This window comes from Alexandromys fortis, unplaced genomic scaffold, assembly GCF_014885135.2.
Source record: "Alexandromys fortis isolate MF-2015 unplaced genomic scaffold, M_Fortis_MF-2015_v1.1 scaffold_384, whole genome shotgun sequence".
Lineage (NCBI taxonomy): Eukaryota > Metazoa > Chordata > Mammalia > Rodentia > Cricetidae > Alexandromys > Alexandromys fortis.
In genome coordinates this window covers 146,275-168,202 of record NW_026068264.1, presented here as the reverse complement: position 1 = coordinate 168,202, position 21,928 = coordinate 146,275, and the positions used below count along the sequence as shown (strand labels likewise).

Below are 21,928 nucleotides of genomic sequence, written 5' to 3'. Positions count from 1 at the left end.
GGGTGCACCTCTCGTGGTCCTGACTTCCATACTCATGTTCTCCCTCCTTCTGCTCCTCATTGGGACCTTGGGAGCTCAGTCCGGTGCTCCAGTGTGGGTCTCTGTCTCTATCTCCATCCATCGCTAGATGAAGATTCTATGGTGATATGCAAGATATTCATCAGTATGGCTATAGGCTAGGGTCATTTCAGGTTCTCTATCCTCAGCTACCCAAGGACCTAACTGGGGACATAGACAAGATTGCTGGGCAAAAAAAAAAATTGGATAATTGTTTGATCCTTATTGATAAATTCAAAATTTGTAGTACTCTGCCTTATGCTATTTTTGTTCTAATGCCACTAGTGGCATTTTCTAATCCAACAGTATTGCACTTTCTTCTTCTCCTCCTCCTTCTCCTCATTTTCATTCTTCTTCTTACTTTTTCCATATGTGATTGAGTGTGTGTGTGTATGTGTGCATGCACATGTGTGTATCACTGCACATGTGGAGGTCAGAAGAAAACATTGCATATTTGTGCTCAAATGAACTTTCTTTAATATTTGATCTCTTGTCTTGTTTACTACTATGAAAGGCAGGATACAGGCCCAAGACTTTAGCCAACTCTTGTTGCACCCATCCACTATGGAAGCTTTAGGATAACTAACCTTTCTGTGCTATGGAGTTTAACTTTTAGATGGGTTTGAAAATCCAAATTTAGGTACTTGGGCTGCAAGCCTTTAGACAGTAAACAGTCTTCCAAGAATGTTGGAGGAGGCAGCTTGTTGGTTCCCGGCATCCCGGCAGTTCAGACCTAAAAGAATCACACAGAAACTGTATTAATTAATGACTGCTTGGTCAATTGCTTAAGTGTATTGCTAGCTAGCTCTTACCTCTAAAATTAACCCATCTCCATTATTTTATATTTTACCATGAAGCTAGTGGCCTACCAGCATGTCTGTCTCTGGCGGCTTCGCCTTACTTTGTCTTTCTTCTCTGAGCATTCAGTTTAGTTTTCCCCACCTACCTCTATTCCCTGCATAGGTCCAAGACACTTCCTTTATTAACATATTGTATTCATAGCATAGAGAGGGGAATACCACATCACCTCCCCTTTTCTGTTTAAATAATAATGAATATTTTAACTTTATTAAAATTATATATAACAAAATAGTTATCAAGCAATAATTATACTCATAATACTTATGTCTGCTTTATATTTTATCATAACTAAAAAACTATAACTATAACAATAAATTCTTCAACTCCATCAAGGATTCCAGAAGGATATAATATTGCCTAAATAAATAGAAAGTACATTGTAAACAACTTCCAAAACTCTAGAGTTGACAGAGACATCTCACTGCCTGGACAGACTCCCAAAGTTCTTCTATACTATTGGGGTATCTATTTTCAGCCTACAGACCCATAGTATCCAGTATACTTTTCCATGAAGCAGAAAATTTCAAAGACAGTATTTATTAATTTTTGAGATATATTTTCTTTCAACTCTCAACTTTAGAAATCATGCAGTTCCATGCAGTAGTATATATGTGTTCTCTTTACAACTTCCATTTTCTAGTTTAAAAAATCTTGATTAACAAATGTAATTGAAAAACGTATTTCTATAGGTTTTGATGATTATTTAGATTAATTTTAACACTAGTCAATAATTTTACTCATAAGAGATTAAGGCTGTCTAATATTAAATTATTTAAGATTCACTCCCACTAAGGGCAATTAGCATTTTTTGACCAGCTCAATACAGCTGCGTGATCGCTGATTTCTACTAATATAGGTCATCTCCAGTTTCTGCACAATTAAACCAAGCATGTGGAAAAGTGATTGTCCTTCATAGCTGTATAGCCCTCCTGGCACAAAACCAACTCTTTATAGTCAACCACAGCCAAACATTAATAGGATTGAAAGAATCTTTCTCTGGTCTTCATTGTGATTTCTCTTTCCATGCAAGCTATAATCCAGATGGAACATTCTCCATTGGGAAGACAATTCAGTTATACATAGCTATAGATATTGTCCTTCATCATAATTTTAAACTAATTCTGTAATTACCACAACTGTTTGAATCCTATATTCAAGGGTGTCCAAACAACTGAAAACCTGATTACTCTTTCACTCATATGAAAGATATAGTGCTATCCATACCATACATAGATGATATGAAAACTCTGGGTATAGGAGAATAAGGAAGAATGAGGTTTGGGACCATCTTATGTGCCTTTCAACTAGATTGCATATTTATGAAAGTATTTTTTGCTAGGTAGGCATGGTCTCTAGCAGGGACTGAATGTGACAAACAGCTTTGCCAGCGCTTGTGGGATCACCATCATCACAGCACCACATATGAGTCTTCATAATTTCAGTCTATAACTCACGCAATGTATAGAAAGCTTAGAAAGCAAAAGGAAAATGATGCGGTTCCTACATCTTGTTTCTACTATTCAGGTTGCACATTCCATCTAAATGAAACACAATAGCCACATTCCCTGAAAAAAATCTACAAAATTTCATTGGAGCCTTTGGTGGGCAAAATACTTGAAAGATTTGCAATTACCTAAATAGAAAAGAGTGTACATATTTACTCTTTTGCATTTAAAGATTTAAAATGTGATGTAGTTAATTAGGATATTATTAAGCAATATCTATAAACCATCTTATTCTTAATTGTCTTCAAAACTATTGAAATCATTGGAGTATTTTGATCAATAAATATCATTACTTTTACATTTAGAAATTATGCTAAAGGTTCAGTAATCCCAGTACAGAGGGAAATTTTTACTTACTGAGAGATATATCACTAAGTAGGAAACATGTTCCATATTGATTGATCATTGATTCAAATATAAACAGTAGTGTTTTATTTCAAGGTAAATTAAATACCTCAATCTATTATGGGCCTATATTATCCAGAAAAGTATTCTATGTTTATTTTCAAAAAATACTACCATTCCTGGTTGTCAAGGATATATATGATATTACCTGAAAACAGTTATCTTCAAGATTGATAGTTACATCCATTGAAGCTCCTTCAAAAAGTGAGACCATGATAGATGTATTTTTTTATGTGTTAAATAAAATTGAGTAGGCAAAAAGCATTGTGTTCAGTCTTACTCAGAAAGTATAAATTTATATGTTGTTCTTTATGAGTGACAAACAATAGAAAATGGGTTGCATTTGGTATAGTGATAGTTTATCATATATTATTATTTTCATGGATTATGGAATATCAAATATATTGTATGAAGAAAAAAAATTGTTGTAGGAGGCCACTTGTTTGTTCCCAGTTTCTCAGTCCTGAAATAACCACATAGAAACTATATTATTTGTACTACTGCTGTGCCAATAGCTTAAGCATATTTCTGCATAATTCTTCTATCCTAAACTAACCGTCTCCATTAATTTGTGTATCGCCACATGGCTGTGCTTAATCGCCAAAGTTGTGACGTGTCTGTCTCTGAAAGTGGCTCCATGGCTTCTCCCTCACTCTCCCTTCTTTCCCAGCATTCAATTTAGTTTTCTGCGCCCTAGCTCTATTTGCCCTGCTCTTATATAGGCTCAAAGCAGTTTCTTTATTAACCAATGGTATTCACAACATACAGAGGGGAATTCCACATTGCCTCCCATTTTTAGCTTAAAGAAAAAGGAAGGTTTTAACTTTAACATAGTAAAATTATGGAAAACAGTTATCAAGCAAGAATTACAGTTAGAATATTTATATCTACATTATCTGTTATTATATCTAACAAAAACTATAAATATCTGTTCTTCAACTCCATCAAAGACTCCAGAAGGATATAATATTACTTAAGTAAAAAGAAAGTACATTGTAGGCAACTTCCAAAACTCTAGAAATGACAGAGACTTCTTGCGACCTGGAGAGTCACCCAAAGTTCTTCTGAACCATTGGGGCATCCATTTTCAGCCTATAGGCTCATGCTTTTCCTTGAAGCAGGAAATTTCTAAGACAGCTCTGCCTATATTGGTAGTTTTTCAGTCACTTTCTTTTGTGTCCTGGCAGCATATTCTGGCAGTCTCTTTCATGAAGCAAAAACTCTGAAGGATGGTTTCTCCTTTAGGCAAGTCCAGCAGTCATTGCTCTGTGAGTCCTGCATGTCCAGTTCATACAGCATATCATCAAGCAGTGCAGATAAGATCAGAGTCTTGGATAAAAGGCTAACCAACTTTTTAACAAGCCTCTTCAATGCCCATCATCCTCTTGAAGTAGATTGGTGCTGCCAGGAACAGATGTGTCTCATGTCATGAAAAGTCCTAATTATTAAAACACTTTAAATGCCATATTCAGAAGGTCCCTGAAAGATTTAAAAAATAATCTGTCTAACTGAAATATCTCTCTATATATCTAGAAAACCTAACTAACATGACTATAAGCTTGACTATTATAGATGATTATTTACTAACCAATATTTCTTAATTATACATTGTATTTTTAAATGAGATACACAAACATATCTTAATCAAGAGCAGAAATATACAAAAACCAAAATTGACCTTAAATTTGTATCAATAACCCAAGATCCATACTAATGCAAAGTATTCATATCTATAGCATATCCTCCTTTAAATGTAAACAAACATTTATAAGCAATATTTGGGAATTTGAGCATAGTTCTCTCCAAACTGCTTCCTGCTTTTTTTTGGGGGGGGGCAAAATAATTTTGCAAGTGTTCATGGTGACCTTTCAGGGAGATCTTGGTCAATCAAACCACATTAGCCTGGAATAAATCCACAGGTTCTCATCCTCTGTGGAAACAAAAGCAGAAAATCTTTTCCAAAGTAATAAATCCTTATACCCAAAGTTTGGAAACAAGATATCTTTAAAATATAGAGGCTGGTTTAGCTTAGCATTCCTCAGAATAAAATGTTTCTCTGCAGACAAAAAATTCAAAGATAACACAATAATATACATAATCTAGAAGTTCTATGTATATCCCATCTTTACATGGCTTATTTTTATTTGCTCCTTTTTTAATCTATGACTGTTTGTACTCTGTCACTTTAAAGACTTTGTTTCATTTTTTAAAAAAAATCATCTACTTTTTAATAACTCTCTATACTATTATTATTCTCTCTACCAAGCCTATGTGCATTTATCCAACGTTGTGACCCATTCAGAGGTCTTTTCCATCTGGATTTATCTTTATTGCATATATGTAATTATTTTCTGACCAGAAGTGCTTCTTAAAATGCTAAGTATCATTATTAAGACTAAGGCTGCTTTGACTTTTGGCTCTGCCCAGTCCAACACAGTAGGGCAGAGGTCTGTTTAGTGCTAGCCATGCTCACAGTTTTCAGGCACACAGTGCGTCTCTATTACCATTAAGTAAGTTGTAGCACTCTGCTCACACATCTTATTTAAATGTTCCATAGCCAGACCTCCCAAAAGAGTCAGAGACATTCATGCTGGCAAACCAGGAAATCACCATTTTGAAACTACAAGTTTTTTTTTTCCTGCTATGGTTGATTCAGGAAGACCTCTCTAAAGCATGCTGCCAGTAAGCAGAGCCCATCCAGGAAAAAAAAAAAATGCAACTAAACTTTGTTTTCTAGTTCCTAGAATTTTTTTTCCAAGCCCTCTCAGGTTTTACATGAATTTAGCTCATACATTTTGATTGCCAATTTGTTGTAAATAGCTCAACCTGATTTACCTCAAATTGTTATTTACCTAATATTTGTTACTGGTATCCTGAGTTGGTGTCTTCCTAGTTATTTCCTGTATCTGTGAAAGAAAGACTTAATTCTTGCTTTGTTCTGCTTAAAATTCCAACCTCATGTTTGCTATAATTCTCTTTTCTATTTTTTAGCTCAACATTTATCCTGAAAAGGAAGAGTAATGAAAGAATGATCTGCATCTCTATTGCCTTTTTTTTAAGCCACTGGGTTCACAACACTCTTAATTTCTCTAGAAAATAAGAATGAAAGAAAATGGAGAAAAGTGAACAGCTGATACTATTGTCATGTTTATATATTCAGAATAGGGTGACATGTATTTTAACTTTCATTGGGGTATAAATGTAGTTAGCATTCCTTTGCTGGAAATTGAACCTGTGACCTGCACATGCTAGGCAAACACTCTTACACCTGGCCCTGCAACCTGTGTGTGTGTGTGTGTGTGTGTGTGTATGCATGTGTATAAGGAATGTATAGTACAACAAAGGAATGAAGGACAGGTATGAATAGGGAATTTTATATAAAATTATTTTTAATACTATTTTAGTACAAGCAACTTAGATTTCATTTTCTATTTTTCCCTATGATTGAAAATATCATATTCCCTAATAATTCATGATCTGCTCATACTTTGATTACATTCTTCTTACTTTTATGGGGCATTATATATACCTTAATACTTAAGAATATGATATTCATAATAAATATGTTTTTACTAGAAATCTGTATTATATAGCAATGACAAATTATAATTTTCTAATAATATACTACTTTAGTGATTAAAATGTTCATATTCCAGATGTATTTTCAATCATGAGCTTATCTGCTCTCTACTAAAGGATAAATATTACATATTTTGTGTTGTATCTAATAAATGTATAAGATACACCATTTCTTTAAAAGTAATGTTTTGTAAAATATTATTGGTTCTTGTTTTTCTTAATTTTCTCTACTTTGGAATAATATATCATCATATTTCTAATACATTTTCATTCTACTTCTTAGTAGTTTCATTCAATCAATTTATCCTTCCAGAGTTCCTTATATAAAAATATTTTGACTGCGAGGGGTGCACCCATCCACTGAGACAGTGGGGCTGATCTATAGGGAGCTCACCAAGGCCAGCTGGACTGGGATTGAAAAAGCATGGGATAAAACCGGACTCTCTGAACATGGCTGACAATGAGGGCTGCCGAGAAGCCAAGACAATGGCACTGGGTTTTGATCCTACTGCATCATGTACTGACTTTGTGGGAGCCTAGCCTGTCTGGATGCTCACCTTCCTAGACATGGACGGAGGGGGGAGGACCTTGGACTTCCCACAGGGCAGGGAACCCTGACAGTTCTTTGGACTGGAGAGGGAGGGAGAGAGGAGTGGGGAGAGGAGAGAAGAGTGGGGGGAGGGGGAGAGACATGGGAGGCTGGGAGGAGGCAGGAATTTTTTTCAATATAAAAAATTAATAAAAAATATTTTTCTTTCAGAATTTTATACAAAACTATTTTGATTATATTCATGCCCCACTCCTCTTTCTAATGCCTCTAATATTCAGTTCATCACTGTGTCCATCCCCAACTTTCCGCCCAATTTTATTTTCTGCTCTTATAGTGCAATGGAGCATCATAATTTTTTATACTGTTACACAAAAGGGAACTGCATGAGAATCTGAACAATTATCAGTTTATAGTTATTTTCTGGCAAAAAACAAACCACAAAATTTTATTTTGAAAGAATTTTTATTTTATATTGAGCACATTAAAATAGCAGTAAGTTCTAAAAAATATTTTCTTTTGCACTATCATTCATTTGCAAAAAGTTGTACTAATGTTTCTTCATTTCTTAACAGCCATTCCTAAGATTTTGTTTTCACATTCATATACTTTTTATTGCTAGCCTTTTAATGTTTTTCTAACTCCCTTAATATTTGCTATTTCTGTTGATCTCTATAATTCTTGTTATTGCGGAGTGAATTAGCTAAAGTTATGAAATTACATTTTAAAGCAACAGTTGGTCATTGTAGGAATTCCTACTAATTCCACTTAGGCTAGTAGCAGGTCAAGCATTTCATAGAGTCCTGAAAAGTCACAGTCTGGCATCCTTTTGGGGTCTGCCTAATAAGATGTTTAAAAATAGAAAGCAGCTTAAGCCATGACTAGTTCAAAGCTTGGATTGACATCAAGTCTTTCATTGCACTGCCTAAGATAATCAAACAATCCATGTAATCACTCTGCTATTGCCTGTCTGTTAGACTAGACTAAGAAACAACCCACCTCAGATCCTTTGATGTTTTCTTTTAGATCATACTATGTCATACAGACCTTTTAATCTCAAGAATGCAAAAGTAAAGTTATTTTTAGAAGCATAAATGCAAATCCAGAGATAAGGTTTAGAGCTCTGCTACATTATATCCTTCTCAATTACATTAAAATTCTATAAATGTGCACTGAGGAGTATGCTGAATTTGTCTTCAGAGAAAGAGCCACATTTAAACCCTGTCTGATCAATTACTTTGTTCTGTGATTGGAAGACTTTTGCAGCCGCCTGTCACAATGCTGCCATTGTATCATTAGTTAGAGACCCGCTTGTCTGAAGGAACTCTGTCTACTATTGACAGTCTTTACTACCTTGCAGGAGGCTCTCATTATAACTATGAGCACTGTTATTTGAATCACTATGGAAAGAAACTTGGTTGTTGTTTTAACTGAAATAAAGAGAATTATTTGAATTAGAGCACTGGACAAGGTCTCACTAATCAATCTTAGAATATTTTAATAGAAATATATTAAAGGTTGCTTCATATAATGTTCTTATACTTATTCTTATACTTTTAATACAAACATAATATAAGGAAGGATTGTTCTGCAAATGTAATATCTTTTAATTAGTGCTTACATTTTAGTTCCTCTTTTCATTATAAATCCATTCTTCAGCTGCTTGAAATTTTCAGTTTTGTCATTAAATAAATAAACGTTTATAGCATTCATTAACCATGCACAAAGGTGTTGATCTGGGAGCTGACACTCCGTAAAGAACTAGGTAGACAGAATCTCTTACCTTATTTGCACTAAGAATCCAAAGTAAATATACACTCTTAATGGGAAACTACAATGAGATATATTAATGCAAATTTTAAAATAATGGAGACTGTGAGAATATAAAGAAAATTCGGTTTATATTTAATAGATTAATTTAGAAGGTTATATTACATATTATTTTAAATTGACCAGTTTAAATATTCCACAACACATACAAATATCAAAATGTTGCAATGTAGATATATAACGTTTTGTTATTAGAAAGGGAGAAGATGTGGGGGTGATAATGGGATTTAAATATAATCATAGGAGATGATATATTTACATCAAAACATAAATTTGAAGTTCATACTTTTATACTCAAGTGTAAATAACAAAAAGGGAATGAACCAACAATGATATTTTTAAAAATTCAAACAGAACATTGGAGTTGTATATAACAGGTCCTAGAAAGTACCAAGTGTAGGACCAGTATTCATACAGCCTCCCAGCTCCTTTTTCCTTTTCCAGATATCTTTTATGAATTTGTTCTTGAGAATGTTCTACATTGGTTTTATTAAACAATAGTAACATCTCATATATGTTTTTCTTATATATGTATATGTGTGTGCTTATTCACATATGTATAATATAAAACCCAGGAACATTTTGAAATCCTAGTGCAAACTTTGGAAAGGGGAATTATCAGAACTACATTATGACAATCAGTCCTAAGCTATATGTTGTGGATGGCTTAAGAAATTTACAAATTTTTGGCCTTATAATTTACCTTAGAAGGATTCTTTTAAATGTCACTAGATCCTGGAAGGTAGACCTTCCGATCTCTTCACCTTGCTATTAAGAGTTGAAAGTGATAAGTTGGCCTATTCACATTTCATTACAGCTATATTAAGTTTAGTGACTATTTGTTCTACTTCAACAGTGGCATTATTCAACTGTACAGTTCTCATAATGCAAATTGTAAAGGAAACTAGGGAGGGGAAACAACCATACAAAGCAAAGTAAAAACTGAATTCAAAACAAATCCTTAAACGCATGGTTATCTTAATTTCTCTTTTCGAAAAGGTGCCCATTCAGAACAGATTGTATATGTGTCTCGGTGGTGGAAGTGGATTATCTGTCCTGAATTGGATTGTGATGACGTTGACCCTATTCTAAGTAAACCAAATCTCTTGAACTATCTAATAAGATCAGGAGGAGCACTCAGCCTGAGAACGGCAGAATGCAACAACTGAGATGATTTGGCTAATGTTTTCTTCCAGCTTCTTCCTTTGATGTGCAAGATTCTGTGACTTTTTTTTCTGCAGACACCTCTGATCTTGTGTACTAAGTTGATGTGGTTTGTCTTTTCTTTTTCTTTATGTGAGCAGAGCTGAATGAGTACCAGAAAGCTACGCAATCTGTCTTACAAAAAGGTGATCGTGAAAGAGTCTAGTTTCTTTGTTGTCTGTGTGATAGGAATTGCTGAAAATCTCCTAAAAGTTAACATTTCAATAATCCACTATTACTTTTTCTTCTATCTAGGCTGTGAGGAAACAAAAGTTGCTTGAACAGAGTATCCAGACTGCCCAGGAGATTGAAAAATCCTTAAACTTAATTCAGGAGTCCCTTGAATTCATTGACAAACAGTTGACAGCTTATATTGCTGACAAGGTGGATGCAGCTCAAATGCCTCAGGAAGCCCAGGTAAGTATAACTGGAAATAAGCATTGTTTTTACTTTTATAGTCTTAATGTTTTTACTCCAGTGGGATATTGTACATTCATACTTACGTGTTATTTAATTAATCATGAAGAGGTTTCCTTTCATATACTCATTTGTCTATTTTGAAGTAAGCGCTTAAAGAAGTCAGTGTTACAGTTCTGAGATTTACTTTTCAAAGTTTACAGTACACCAATTTCCAGCAGAGGCAATGAAAACCAAGATATCTGATATTTATTGTTCACAAATGTTTCAGAAATATAGTCAACCTTGAGTGGAACCATAACAATTAACATGACACAAATATTTTTTTCTTTTCTTAAACAGTAGCCCCAATCATTTGTCTCAAATACTTATTTTGTATGCTGAGAATCAAAGTTCTAAAAATTGTTTCTGATTTCATATTCATATGCTACAAGTAGCTAACCACAGAGTAGAAATAAGTATTCACCCTGTTACTATTAATCACACTGGATGTGTTCATGTGCAGAAACTCACATACACCCATGCTTTCAACCCAAATTATCAATTACTTTTAATTGCATTTCCTGGAAAATGTTATTTAATGTGAAAATGAATCCCATATATAGGAATTAACTAAGTAAATTCCATACCCTAACATATTTCATATGGTAAGAATTTTAATCAGCAAATATCTGTTTTTTTATTTTTTTTTCGAGACAGGGTTTCTTTTTGTTACAGCTCTTTCTGTTCTGGAACTCACTCTGTAGACCATGCTGGCCTTGAACTCACAAAGATCCTCCTGCCACTGCCTCCTGAGTTCTCTGATTAAAGATGTGTGCCACCACCACCCTGCACAAATTTACATTTTTAAATAACATGCAAATGTAAGTATAATCACATGTGTATCATTAGTTAAAATTTTTAAACCTGTGCTATGTGTTAGGACAGTAAATAGCTTTTGTAAAAATCATATACATATATTATATACATAATAACCAATTATAATTAATATCTCTATGAAATGATATATGAGGTATTAAAAAGTGATGTGTAATTCCCATAGTTCCTCTTCTACCTTATTTATAGAAATTCTAGAAGCATTTTACTTTAAAAGGCAAATAATTGTTTAAAATTTAGGATTTATAGATCTTGGCAATAAATGCTGTTATACTACATTGAATCACAATTTGTTGTGACACATACTAACATTTAGTAGTTTACCACATTGTCCACATTTAAAAAATGAAGTCTCTGGGCATTTGCGGTAGATGATAAGATTTTTTTCATAGTATGGCAAATTTCAGAAGAATGCATTCTTTATAGAATCCACATTATTGCAATTGTCAAATAACAAATTTATTCTGGAGGGAAATTTTGTTGGTAAGATCAGTCTTGAGACAAGAACAATATATATTATAATGGAAATAGAGATAATAGCTACTTTATATTTTGATATTTGGTCACTCCAGTACAGGCACTAAAAAAGTAACCTTATAAAGTCCTAATCAAGTACTCTAGTGTTAATTATCTGTGTGACTATCTAAAAATAGTGAACAGAAACTAATAATAAATTGAGGACGTCATGTATATAAACTAAGAGTAAAGTAGAAGTTCTACTTTAAAAAAATAGTGGTGTATCCTTGGAGGGATGAATGAATATAGAATGACTGAAGGTTTCTGAATAGAAGAAAATCATTTTAATGGTATAATTTTGAAATTAAAAAGTACCACATTAAAATTTATAAAGACTCAGTTTTGAGACTTTTAGAGTGAAATAATAAGTAACACATTAAAGACAGACTATTATTGACTTAGGTAAAAATGTGAGCTTTTAGAAAAAACTTGCTTGTTTTGAAAGAACATGGTATATAATTCTGGTACAGTATTCTATAGCATACATATAATAGTTTCTTTGGCATTCTAAATTATAAAACCTCAGCTCTGTAAACAGACTAATATAATGTTATACAGATTTAACAGTATATACTTAGGAATATATATGTGTATAAAGTAATATTTTATATGTATATATGATTGTGTTAAATGTTAATGTTAAATATAGAAGTTTAATAATATTTTCAAGTAACATCTCAGTTAAGTTAATATACATTAAATGAATTTTAAGCAAGGCTGGAGTTCAAACAAGTTCAAATCAAATTTCCAAGTGTTTCTGGTCCACTTAACCTTTTTTAATTCATTTATTTTTCATCCCTATCACGGTTTTTCGTCTTTCCTCTCCTCAAAGTCCCTCCCCCACCTCTTCTCTGACCTCCTCCCCAATTCATTCCTCGTCCCTTTCTATTCAGAAAATGGCAGACCTCCCATGAACATCAACAAAATATGGCATATCAAGTTGCAGTAACTCTAAGCACCTTCCCTTGTATTAAGGCTGACCAAGGCAACCTCGTATGAGGAGTAGGGTACTGAAAGTCAGCAAGAATCAGTGACAGCACCTGCTCACACTCTTAGGAGTCCCACAAGAAAACCAAGCTTAACATATAGGCAAAGGGTCAAGGTGAGACCTATGCAGGATCCCTGATTGTCAATTCAATCTCCCTGAGCTCTTATGAGCCCAGGGTAATTGATTCTGTGGGGTTTCTTCTGATGTTCTTCACCCTGCTTGGTCCTACAATCATTCCTCCTCGTCAGTAGGATTCTTGGAGATTGGTTGTGGGTCTCTGTATCTGTTTCCATCAGTTTCTGGGTGAAGCCTCTCTAATGACAACTGGGCTAGGTACTAATCTAAGGGAATAGCAGAATATCATTAGGCATTATTACATTAACATTTTTTTTTCTCTAGTCGTGTTTGGTTCTATCCTTTGTCTCTGGACCACCCAGCCTCTGGGTTCTGAGGCTCTAGGCTGTTTCAAGGGCATGCTCACTCTTATGGTGTGTGTCTCAGGCTGGATTAGTCATCGGTTGCCCACTGGCACAATTGGTGCTCCTCCTTTGCTCCAGCACATTTCATAGGCACGACAAACAGACAAACAAATTCAAATCAATTTTCCAGGTTACACTTAACTTTTAAAGATATTTCTCGAAACTGAGTCCCTTGTTATGTAAATGACAATATGTAACATTGGAGAATACAAAACACCTCCAAACTGTTGAACATTATTTCATCCCAACCTCTCCTTTGCCCATGACTGCAATTTTTTTTTTCTGTAAAAGAGCTATGAAGTACTAGATTTCCTTGAAGGGTAGCATTTCCTAAAGGCTCAGTTGAAGCACCTGTTGAAGCAGAGTTGAAGAGTACAGAAGCAGTCTGTGAAACAAGAGTTTAAGCAATGTTCCAGACACAGGAGCCACTTAGAATGCCAGCAAAATTACATTCTCTGAAGTTTGTGTTTGTGGTGGGAATGGATTTGAATGCTTTATATTGGCAGAAAAAGACTGAAATGTGATTCCTTAAATGCAGGTCAATAGTTTGATACCAATTTAAAAATGAGTGGGCTTTGTGTTCCTCAACAGAAATTGCATTCTTGTTATAATTCATTAATAACCAGAAAAAAAGAAAAAAAAACAAAAACAAAACAACAAACAAGTGCGTGTGTAGTGTTTCTGTGAATGCTATTCATTTACATAAGAGCTTTGATCTGAGAGATGCCGATCCTGGGGATTTGTGAGTGTCTGTCTCCACCGTGTGGTGCACTACTAGTTTTGCTACTAAATAGAATTTTAAAATACATCTTTCCGTTTCTTCAGTTTAAATTGAGAGCCTCATGTATAAAACCATTGTAACTATATGGTGATATATGTTTTGTCACAAACTTCTGACATTTGTGTCTTATTGTACATAAAAGTATATATAGGTGAATATGCTTAACTTTTCCACATTTACATTCAGAAAGTGCCCCCAATTAATCATTATTTCCACTGAGCAATTGTCTAGCATCATTAGAACACAGTAACGTTGACATCTACCTTTTAGAAAAGTATGGTCCTTCGTATTTAGTGATATGCGTTTATAGAAACAAAGCTTAACCAATTTTAATCATAAAAGTATATCCTTAAAACAGCACAAGTGGGCCTGTATATTTAATTTCAAATAGTAATATTAAAAATCACCATTTGAAATGTTTCAGCTGCCTAGTATATTATAAATTGATTCAAATAAAATAAAACACACAGCCTCATTTAGATGCAGAAATGTATCTTGTAGGGTAGTAAAACCCTAGACTTATGGACCATTTAAAAACACTAAGATTTAAAATGTCAAACTCCTTAAATACTTCTTTGAAGCAATTATACAAATAAAATAATCCATTTGGTCCAGCACTGGTGCTACATGCCTTTAATCTAGCACTCCAGAAGCAGAGGCGGGCAGCTATCTCTGAGTTCAAGGCCAGCCTAGTGTACAAAGCAAGTTCCAGGACAACCAGGGTTGTTAAACAGAAAAACCCTGTCTGGAAAAAAAAATACAATTGTATTAATGGCAAAAAATCACAAAACTCAAATTTAATAAATATTTCTTAACTTTCCATAGCAATATATGAGAGCATTAAGGTTTATGTTCATAAATCAAATCAGGTATTAAAAAGAATTCAGATATAAAAACCGCACCTCAGAATTATTAAGTAAGGGTACATTCAGTCAGCAGAAAGTTTAGAAACACTTTTGAGTACTCTGAAATAACCGAGGATACTTTTTTCTTTAGGTTTGGTATTTTGGGTTCTCTATATTTCACTTCTCACCAATCTTACAAAGACTTTACTGATAACTGTCTAACGGTTTTAGTTGATGAAGGTCAGAGTGACCCTTCACTTATTGTTGACTATTTTTCTATTTTGGTTGTGGCATCACTCCTATGGAAAATGGGTGAAAACAGTAGAAATAGCTGAGAACCACTCACTACACATAGTTAACACAGGTAGAACTTACATTGTATGTGTACATTTCAAAATGAATTTTGATTTATTATTTCACTATTTCTAATTTCATATATGTAATAGATCAACTAACTAGAAGAACTTTTATCAATTTACAGGACACAGGTAACTATATTTAAATAGCTACATGCTTATAGTGCTTTACATTATGAACATATGTCAAAGTCCTGCGTTCCCTCAAGTAATTTTAGATTTTGAAATTATAAAATGTTTAAACAGTCTATTGGGGGCAAATGTGAACTTGCTGATGTCATCATGTTCTAGTAGGAGTTAAAAATAAAGTCACAATTACAGATTTTTCTCTATCAGATTGAGTTTATGATTTCACTAGGGATTTAAACAGACATAAGATGTAAATAGTCACTTTTTGATTGTGAATGATTTGGAATAGCTAATTTTGACAGCCTAATTCTTTGATGTATGTGCTCACAAAGGGTCATCTTTTTAGAATATATATATTCAAATTAAACAATTTAATGGTGGGAATATAACTCAGTTGATAAAGTATTTTCCTATTAAATCTGATTTCCTGATTTTAGGTAAATCCAATAACACACACACACACACACACACACACACACACACACACTTCCAGATTGGGGTGGACAGGGACAAATTCAGGGGCCAAAACAAAGGAAATGCAGATAGTGGAGATTTTGGCTGTTGTCACGCAACAAAGTAAATACAAGGGTAGCACTGCACACAGTCTATTTGAGTGTTACTCCATACAATGGGTAACTTTTCAATTTAAAATGATTATTGGTATTTTGATGTTTTGACTCGTATTTAGCTACAGAAGATGCAAGACTAGAATCGGATCATGCATCATTTATTGTAGTTAGGCAACATGCACAATCATGTCTTCTAAGAAAGTATGATAATGAGGTGTGCAGTTTTCTATTATAAACTTAAATACATTTTAAGATTTCAATTATTGAACCTTAATATGCAAAATTTCTACAAATTCTATATATAAAAATAAACCTTTCAGTATCAAATAATCGTTTCAATGAAGGTAAAGTATTCTGAGTGTTTCAAGGAATAATAGATTTCACCTGTATTGACATATGTCTTATATGGGGGATATTTTCCCCAAAAATAACTCCCACAGAAATTGCTAATCTAAAATATACAAGACAATAGTAAGCACAAAGAAATTTCTTTTTCTTTGATTGAATTGCCTAAGACTTCTGTTACTTTAAATGTTTTTTTTTTTTTTCTGTCATTTCCTACCTCTATTCCTTCCTGCAATGTTCAAGATATTAAGGCTACCTAGCAGATATTTTATAAGTATTTGGAAAATTCACTGAAATTCACAAGGATTTACTCAATAATTATGTCAAGCATGTCCAAGAGAAATGTGACAGTAATTATAACCTACTCAAAAGCAGAAAAACTTACATGTTGACAGTCAGAAAACAAGAGAACATAAACATTAGGAATGAGAGCAGGGAGCAAACAGTTGGGAAGGTTTACAGCAAGAGAGACAAGGGAACGAAAGAGAATGGGGTAAAAACAAGGAACATTCATTTTGCAAGTGTAAAAACTGTCAGATAATAAAAAAGAAAATGATATTTCTAAATAGCAAGATTATTAACATGATTGGGATCTATTTTAAACAATGGAACTTGATAGTATATTTAAGCGATTTAGCAGGTTATTTTTATATTTAAGATGAAGTGTAAATGCAATGTGACTGCAAATGAAGAGAAGAGACCTAAGTTTCTAGGGAATAATGAGTTTTCATTTGTCTGTTCAATTTATGAGTTTTGTTTTTACAAATAGAAATAAAAGTCTTCTTTTTCTGATTATTGGATTTGTATAAAATATATTCTGAAATTTTCTCATTATTTACCAATGATAACAATTATATTTTTAATATATTCCCTCATGGTTGAAAAGAAAAAAAAATCAGGACCCTTTGGAACATTTTCTTTCTTTAACTCTATATTTTTAAGGATGCAATTTCAAAATTACAGTCCACTTTATAAAACTATAAATCCAACATCTAAATAAGTAATTAGTAATCTGTACTTGATACCTTTTATCATATTTCTTTTTCAAATGTTTTGTGATATTTTTGTTTGTTAGCAGTAATAAATTTCTAAATCATTATTTGACATCATTTCTTTTATTTATTTCATGCTTCAGGTAGCTACAGTTGAATCATCTTTGCAATTTTATGTTAATTTGATCCATGAGAATGATTTGATGAAGTAAAGTAATATGAAAAGGCATATGTTTATGTTTCAAAAAATTATTTTGTTCTATAGTTTCTCCTATTACCATCTTAAATGAAAAAAATGGTATTTTAATTTTAGTTGTTTTAGTTAACATGTAAATAATATTTTTATTTGTAAGTATAATTACTGTGTTTTTAAACACCTCATTTTTTTTTTTTTTTAGAAATGCATGCTTGCAGACTACATCTAAGTAACTCCTGCCCTTGCATCTCTCCTCCAACATGTCCCACGAACCCCTTTCCAAATTCTGGGTCTCTTCTTAAGTTATCGTATTTTCTCTCTCTCTCTCTCTCTCTCTCTCTCTCTCTCTCTCTCTCTCTCTGTCTGTCTCTCTGTCTCTCTCTCTCTCTCACACACACACACACACACACACACACACACACACCATGTGAACACATGCTGAGCCCCTTAGTTTATGTGTTTATGACTAACCCCTTGGAATCAGACAACCTGTGTGTGAGCTTGTCCCTGGAGGATATTTTTATTTTTCTCTCTCAGTAGCTACTGACCACCTATATCTCTTCATGGTGAGAACATGTGGAATTTTCCTTGTCCACCTTAGTTTGTTAACTTGTATTATCTATCATTATGCAGGTCCTGTTCAGGCAATCTGATTGTTGAAAGTTTATGAATATACTTTTTCTTTGTCATGTTTACAGTATGTTGTGTAACAGCAGATGACCACATGGACTCTCTGACTTTTAAAATCTTGGCACTCTTTTCTGTGATTTTCCTTGAGTCATAGGCATAGGGTTTGCTTGCAAATGTCTGTTAGGTTTTGGAATATCAGAGTCATTCATTTGCATTTTTACCAGTTAGGGATCTCTGTAATTGTCTTCATCACTACAAAAAGAATCTTTTTTTGATGGCTACAGATATCTGTGGGTATAAAGATAAGCATTTCCAATATAGAAAACTTATGCTGGCTTAGGGACATGCCAGTATTTACTTCTATTGGTCTTTAATTTATCTAGGCATAGGCAATTGGCTGCATTTACAATACTCGGTATGAATATTCTCCTTTGGAGTGAGTTTTAAGTTCAAGAAGAAAGTTGATTGCTACCCTCAAGATAAATGTGCCACATTGAAGCATTGTGGACAGCTTGCTGGTCCAGTCAGTGCTGGAGTTTATTTTGGCTTGTAATACCGTACTGTTAGAATCTATGATGATGGGTAAAACACGGCAACAGGTAGCAGGCTCGATAGCAGAGATAGGAAGGTCATTTGTTAAACTAAACACACAAAGTAACTAGAAAAATCTGCAAATACTGTTGACTTTTTAATCAGAAAGACCACCTTTAGCAAGGATATACCACTTAAGCCTTTCAAACAGTGCCACTGAATGGGGCTCAAGTATTTAAATGTCCAAGACTATGTCAGACACTTCTTACACAAGCCACCCCCATACAGTGATGGAATGTGTTTGATGTTATTTAAATTTTATAAAAATGATAGTGCTTCTGAAATTTCCACGTGATTTTAGATGTGGCTTATATTTTAGTATATGCATTTGTTAGCTTACTGTTTCTATTGGAGTTTTAAAAAATGTAGTCAGGATGACAATTTCACAAGATTTGTTGTTTTCTTTCTTCCAACATGTAATAGGTACTAGGGTCGAGAGAAAGTTCAAGCTGCATAACCTTCAGAATTTTTTGAAAAATTCATAAATTTCTTGCAAAATATGGAAATTATTCTTATTCACATTTACTCTTCCATACTTAATGTCGTTTCTTTATGTCCTGACCATAATATTAAAAATGTTTTTTCTTATTTTTGATAATTTAAATAGTAAATTTATATTCTGCTTAAAATCTTATATAAATGCATTATTCAAGCAATTGTTATGTTTCAAAATAACATTTCTTAAAATTATAAATATTTTAAGTGCCATGGTCAAAGAAGAGTATTTTGTTAAGGTATAATGTAAAAAGTAAGTATAAAGTGTGTACAAATCATTACTTGAATTTAACATATGTTTAATTAATTTATAAATGTACTAGATAAAGCTTTACATGTCCTGCGACTTTCCTAAGGTAGAATGAACTGAAAATTTAATCATTTAATTCATAATTCATTAAATGGATTCAATTATTATAGTGAATATAATAATTAAGATTTCCTACAGTATAAAACTGTTATATTTAAATTACATAATTTATTTAGCCACTGACTTTGTTTCATGTGCACAATCTGCATAAAAAATGAGGAAACTTTAATCTCTAATCACTTTGGAACAGTGCCATATAAGTGACAACTTGGCATTAAATCCCATATATTGTGGCAAAGTCTCACTTTTGTATGATATATGTTATGTGTTATACTGTTCATTTAATATTTAATGTGTGTGACATTTTGAACAATGCAAAGATTTCGCCGGGTGGTGGTGGCGCATGCCTTTAATCCCAGCACTCAGGAGGCAGAGGTACGCAGATCTCTGTGAGTTCGAGACCAGCCTGGTCTACAAGAACTAGTTCCAGGACAGGCTCCAAAACCACAGAGAAACCCTGTCTCGAAAAACAAAACAAAACAAAACAAAACAAACAAACAAAAAAACAAAAACAAACAAAAACAAAAACAAACAAACAACCCCCCCCCAAAAAAAACAATACAAAGATTTATTTTTTTCCCACTGGCATAGTTATTTGATGTGAATATGAACCTTTCAAACTCTCTAAAATGCATTATGTTAAAAATTTCCAACCTTCCTCTGCCGTGCCTACCTGATCCTTCATATCCCCTGGTGGCAGATGGACATTACATTTCTATTTATATATTAGTAAGTTTAAATTGTTTCTGTTGTTTATAAATCATGAAAATGATATAACTTGAAAACATGGGCAATCAGTTATCAGAAGATGATTTTAGTATGGTATTATGCTTTTAGTACGGTATTCTCCTTCTACACCTGTAATTTGAATACTTGATCTGTTTCTGTTATTAGAAAGTGCTCCCCCTTTTCTATAAATTAAAAAAAGCATTAACTTTTACCAAATAATCCAGTTTCCTTATCTTGTCTTCAAGCTCTGATAATCCTTTTTCTTCATATGCCATCCTGTCAGTGAGGTTTTCCTAATGAGTTTTATATTTGACTTATTGGGTTTTTCATTTCCAGTGGCATGTTACAGGCTTCCCTTAAGTGCTTATTTATTTACTCAATATCTTTAATATCTTGGATTTACTTTCTTATTGAATTTTATATTTTGTCTGTGTGTATGTGTGTGTTTTCTCAGAGTATGATTGTGTCTGAGTTATTTGAAGATAATTATCACCCTTCTTTTAAGCCTTTCTCTTTGGGGCCATTTTTATGGGATTCATGATATTTGAAAGAGTCATGGGGTCTTGCAATTTTGTATTGTTTTTGTTTCTGCATGAGGGCTTTAGTGGCTGATGTTATTTGTTGGCTGAGATTTTTTTGTTTACTTTTCCCCTAAGCAAGCCATCTTTCTGCTTTAAGTGGATGTATCTGTATACTAAAGAAAAGACTAAGTCATAATGAAATTTTACTACATTTTTTTCTCTAGACCTGATCATTGTTCTATCCCCATTGTTCCTGTGGGAGTCCATTAAGATCTTCCCATACCCCTAACTTATTCCCTCCTCTTCACCCTCTGGTATGGATCATTGCACCCAAAAAACTTATCCTGGGTTATTAAGAATGACCTGTAACTATGAATATTACCAGTTGAATATTTTCTGTAATTATTATAATTGTTAAAGATTTGGATTAACATATATTTGTTCTATATAGCAAGATAATATAATGTAACAATCCATTTTGCTTCCCATGAAAGCATGTCATTTTTATATGGCTTAATAATATTTACTTGGGTGCATTTATTACATATACCATAATTTCTTTATACAATCATTTCTTGATGGACAAATAGACTAAATTCATATCTAAGCTATTGTGAATATTGACACAATAAATATGAATACCTAGCTATCTTTTTTGTATCCAGAGTTTAATAATTTCAGTAGTATACTTGCTAGTATGGCAGGTATATTAAACATTACATAGAGAGAACTTTGAATAGCGTTTGTATTGTCATTTATAGTAGTAATATTAAGTTACATTGCTGCCAACAGAATACAGGTTCTTTTTTTCTCTGCAAACTTACCTGTACTTGTTTAATTTTTTCAAATAATAGTAATTCAGGATGGGAGAAATTATACCTAATTTTATTGTGATTGTATTGCCATAATGGCTAATTGTTACTTCTATTTAATTTTTGATAAATGCCTTTTTACATGACTAAAAAATTTTGTTGTTCCTTAGTCTTTGTTTCATGTTTAGTTCCTTTCTTATTCTGAACATCGACACTGCTCACAATGTCAGAAGAATTTTTTTTTCTCGGTTGAAACTCTTTTTTTTTTATTGAAAAAAAAAATTCCGCCTCCTCCCCGCCTCCC

The 21,928-nt window shown here is 33.2% G+C and overlaps 1 protein-coding gene across 1 annotated transcript in view; it reads left to right on the top strand.

Moving 5' to 3' along the window:
• LOC126494487 (dystrophin-like) overlaps positions 1 to 21,928 on the top strand; it is a 449,593-nt gene that overhangs the window by 329,876 nt on the left and 97,789 nt on the right. The window contains exon 25 of the mRNA XM_050131854.1: positions 10,243 to 10,404. Within this exon, the coding sequence (XP_049987811.1) occupies positions 10,243 to 10,404 (162 nt within the window). The remainder of the gene's footprint in view (positions 1 to 10,242; positions 10,405 to 21,928) is intronic.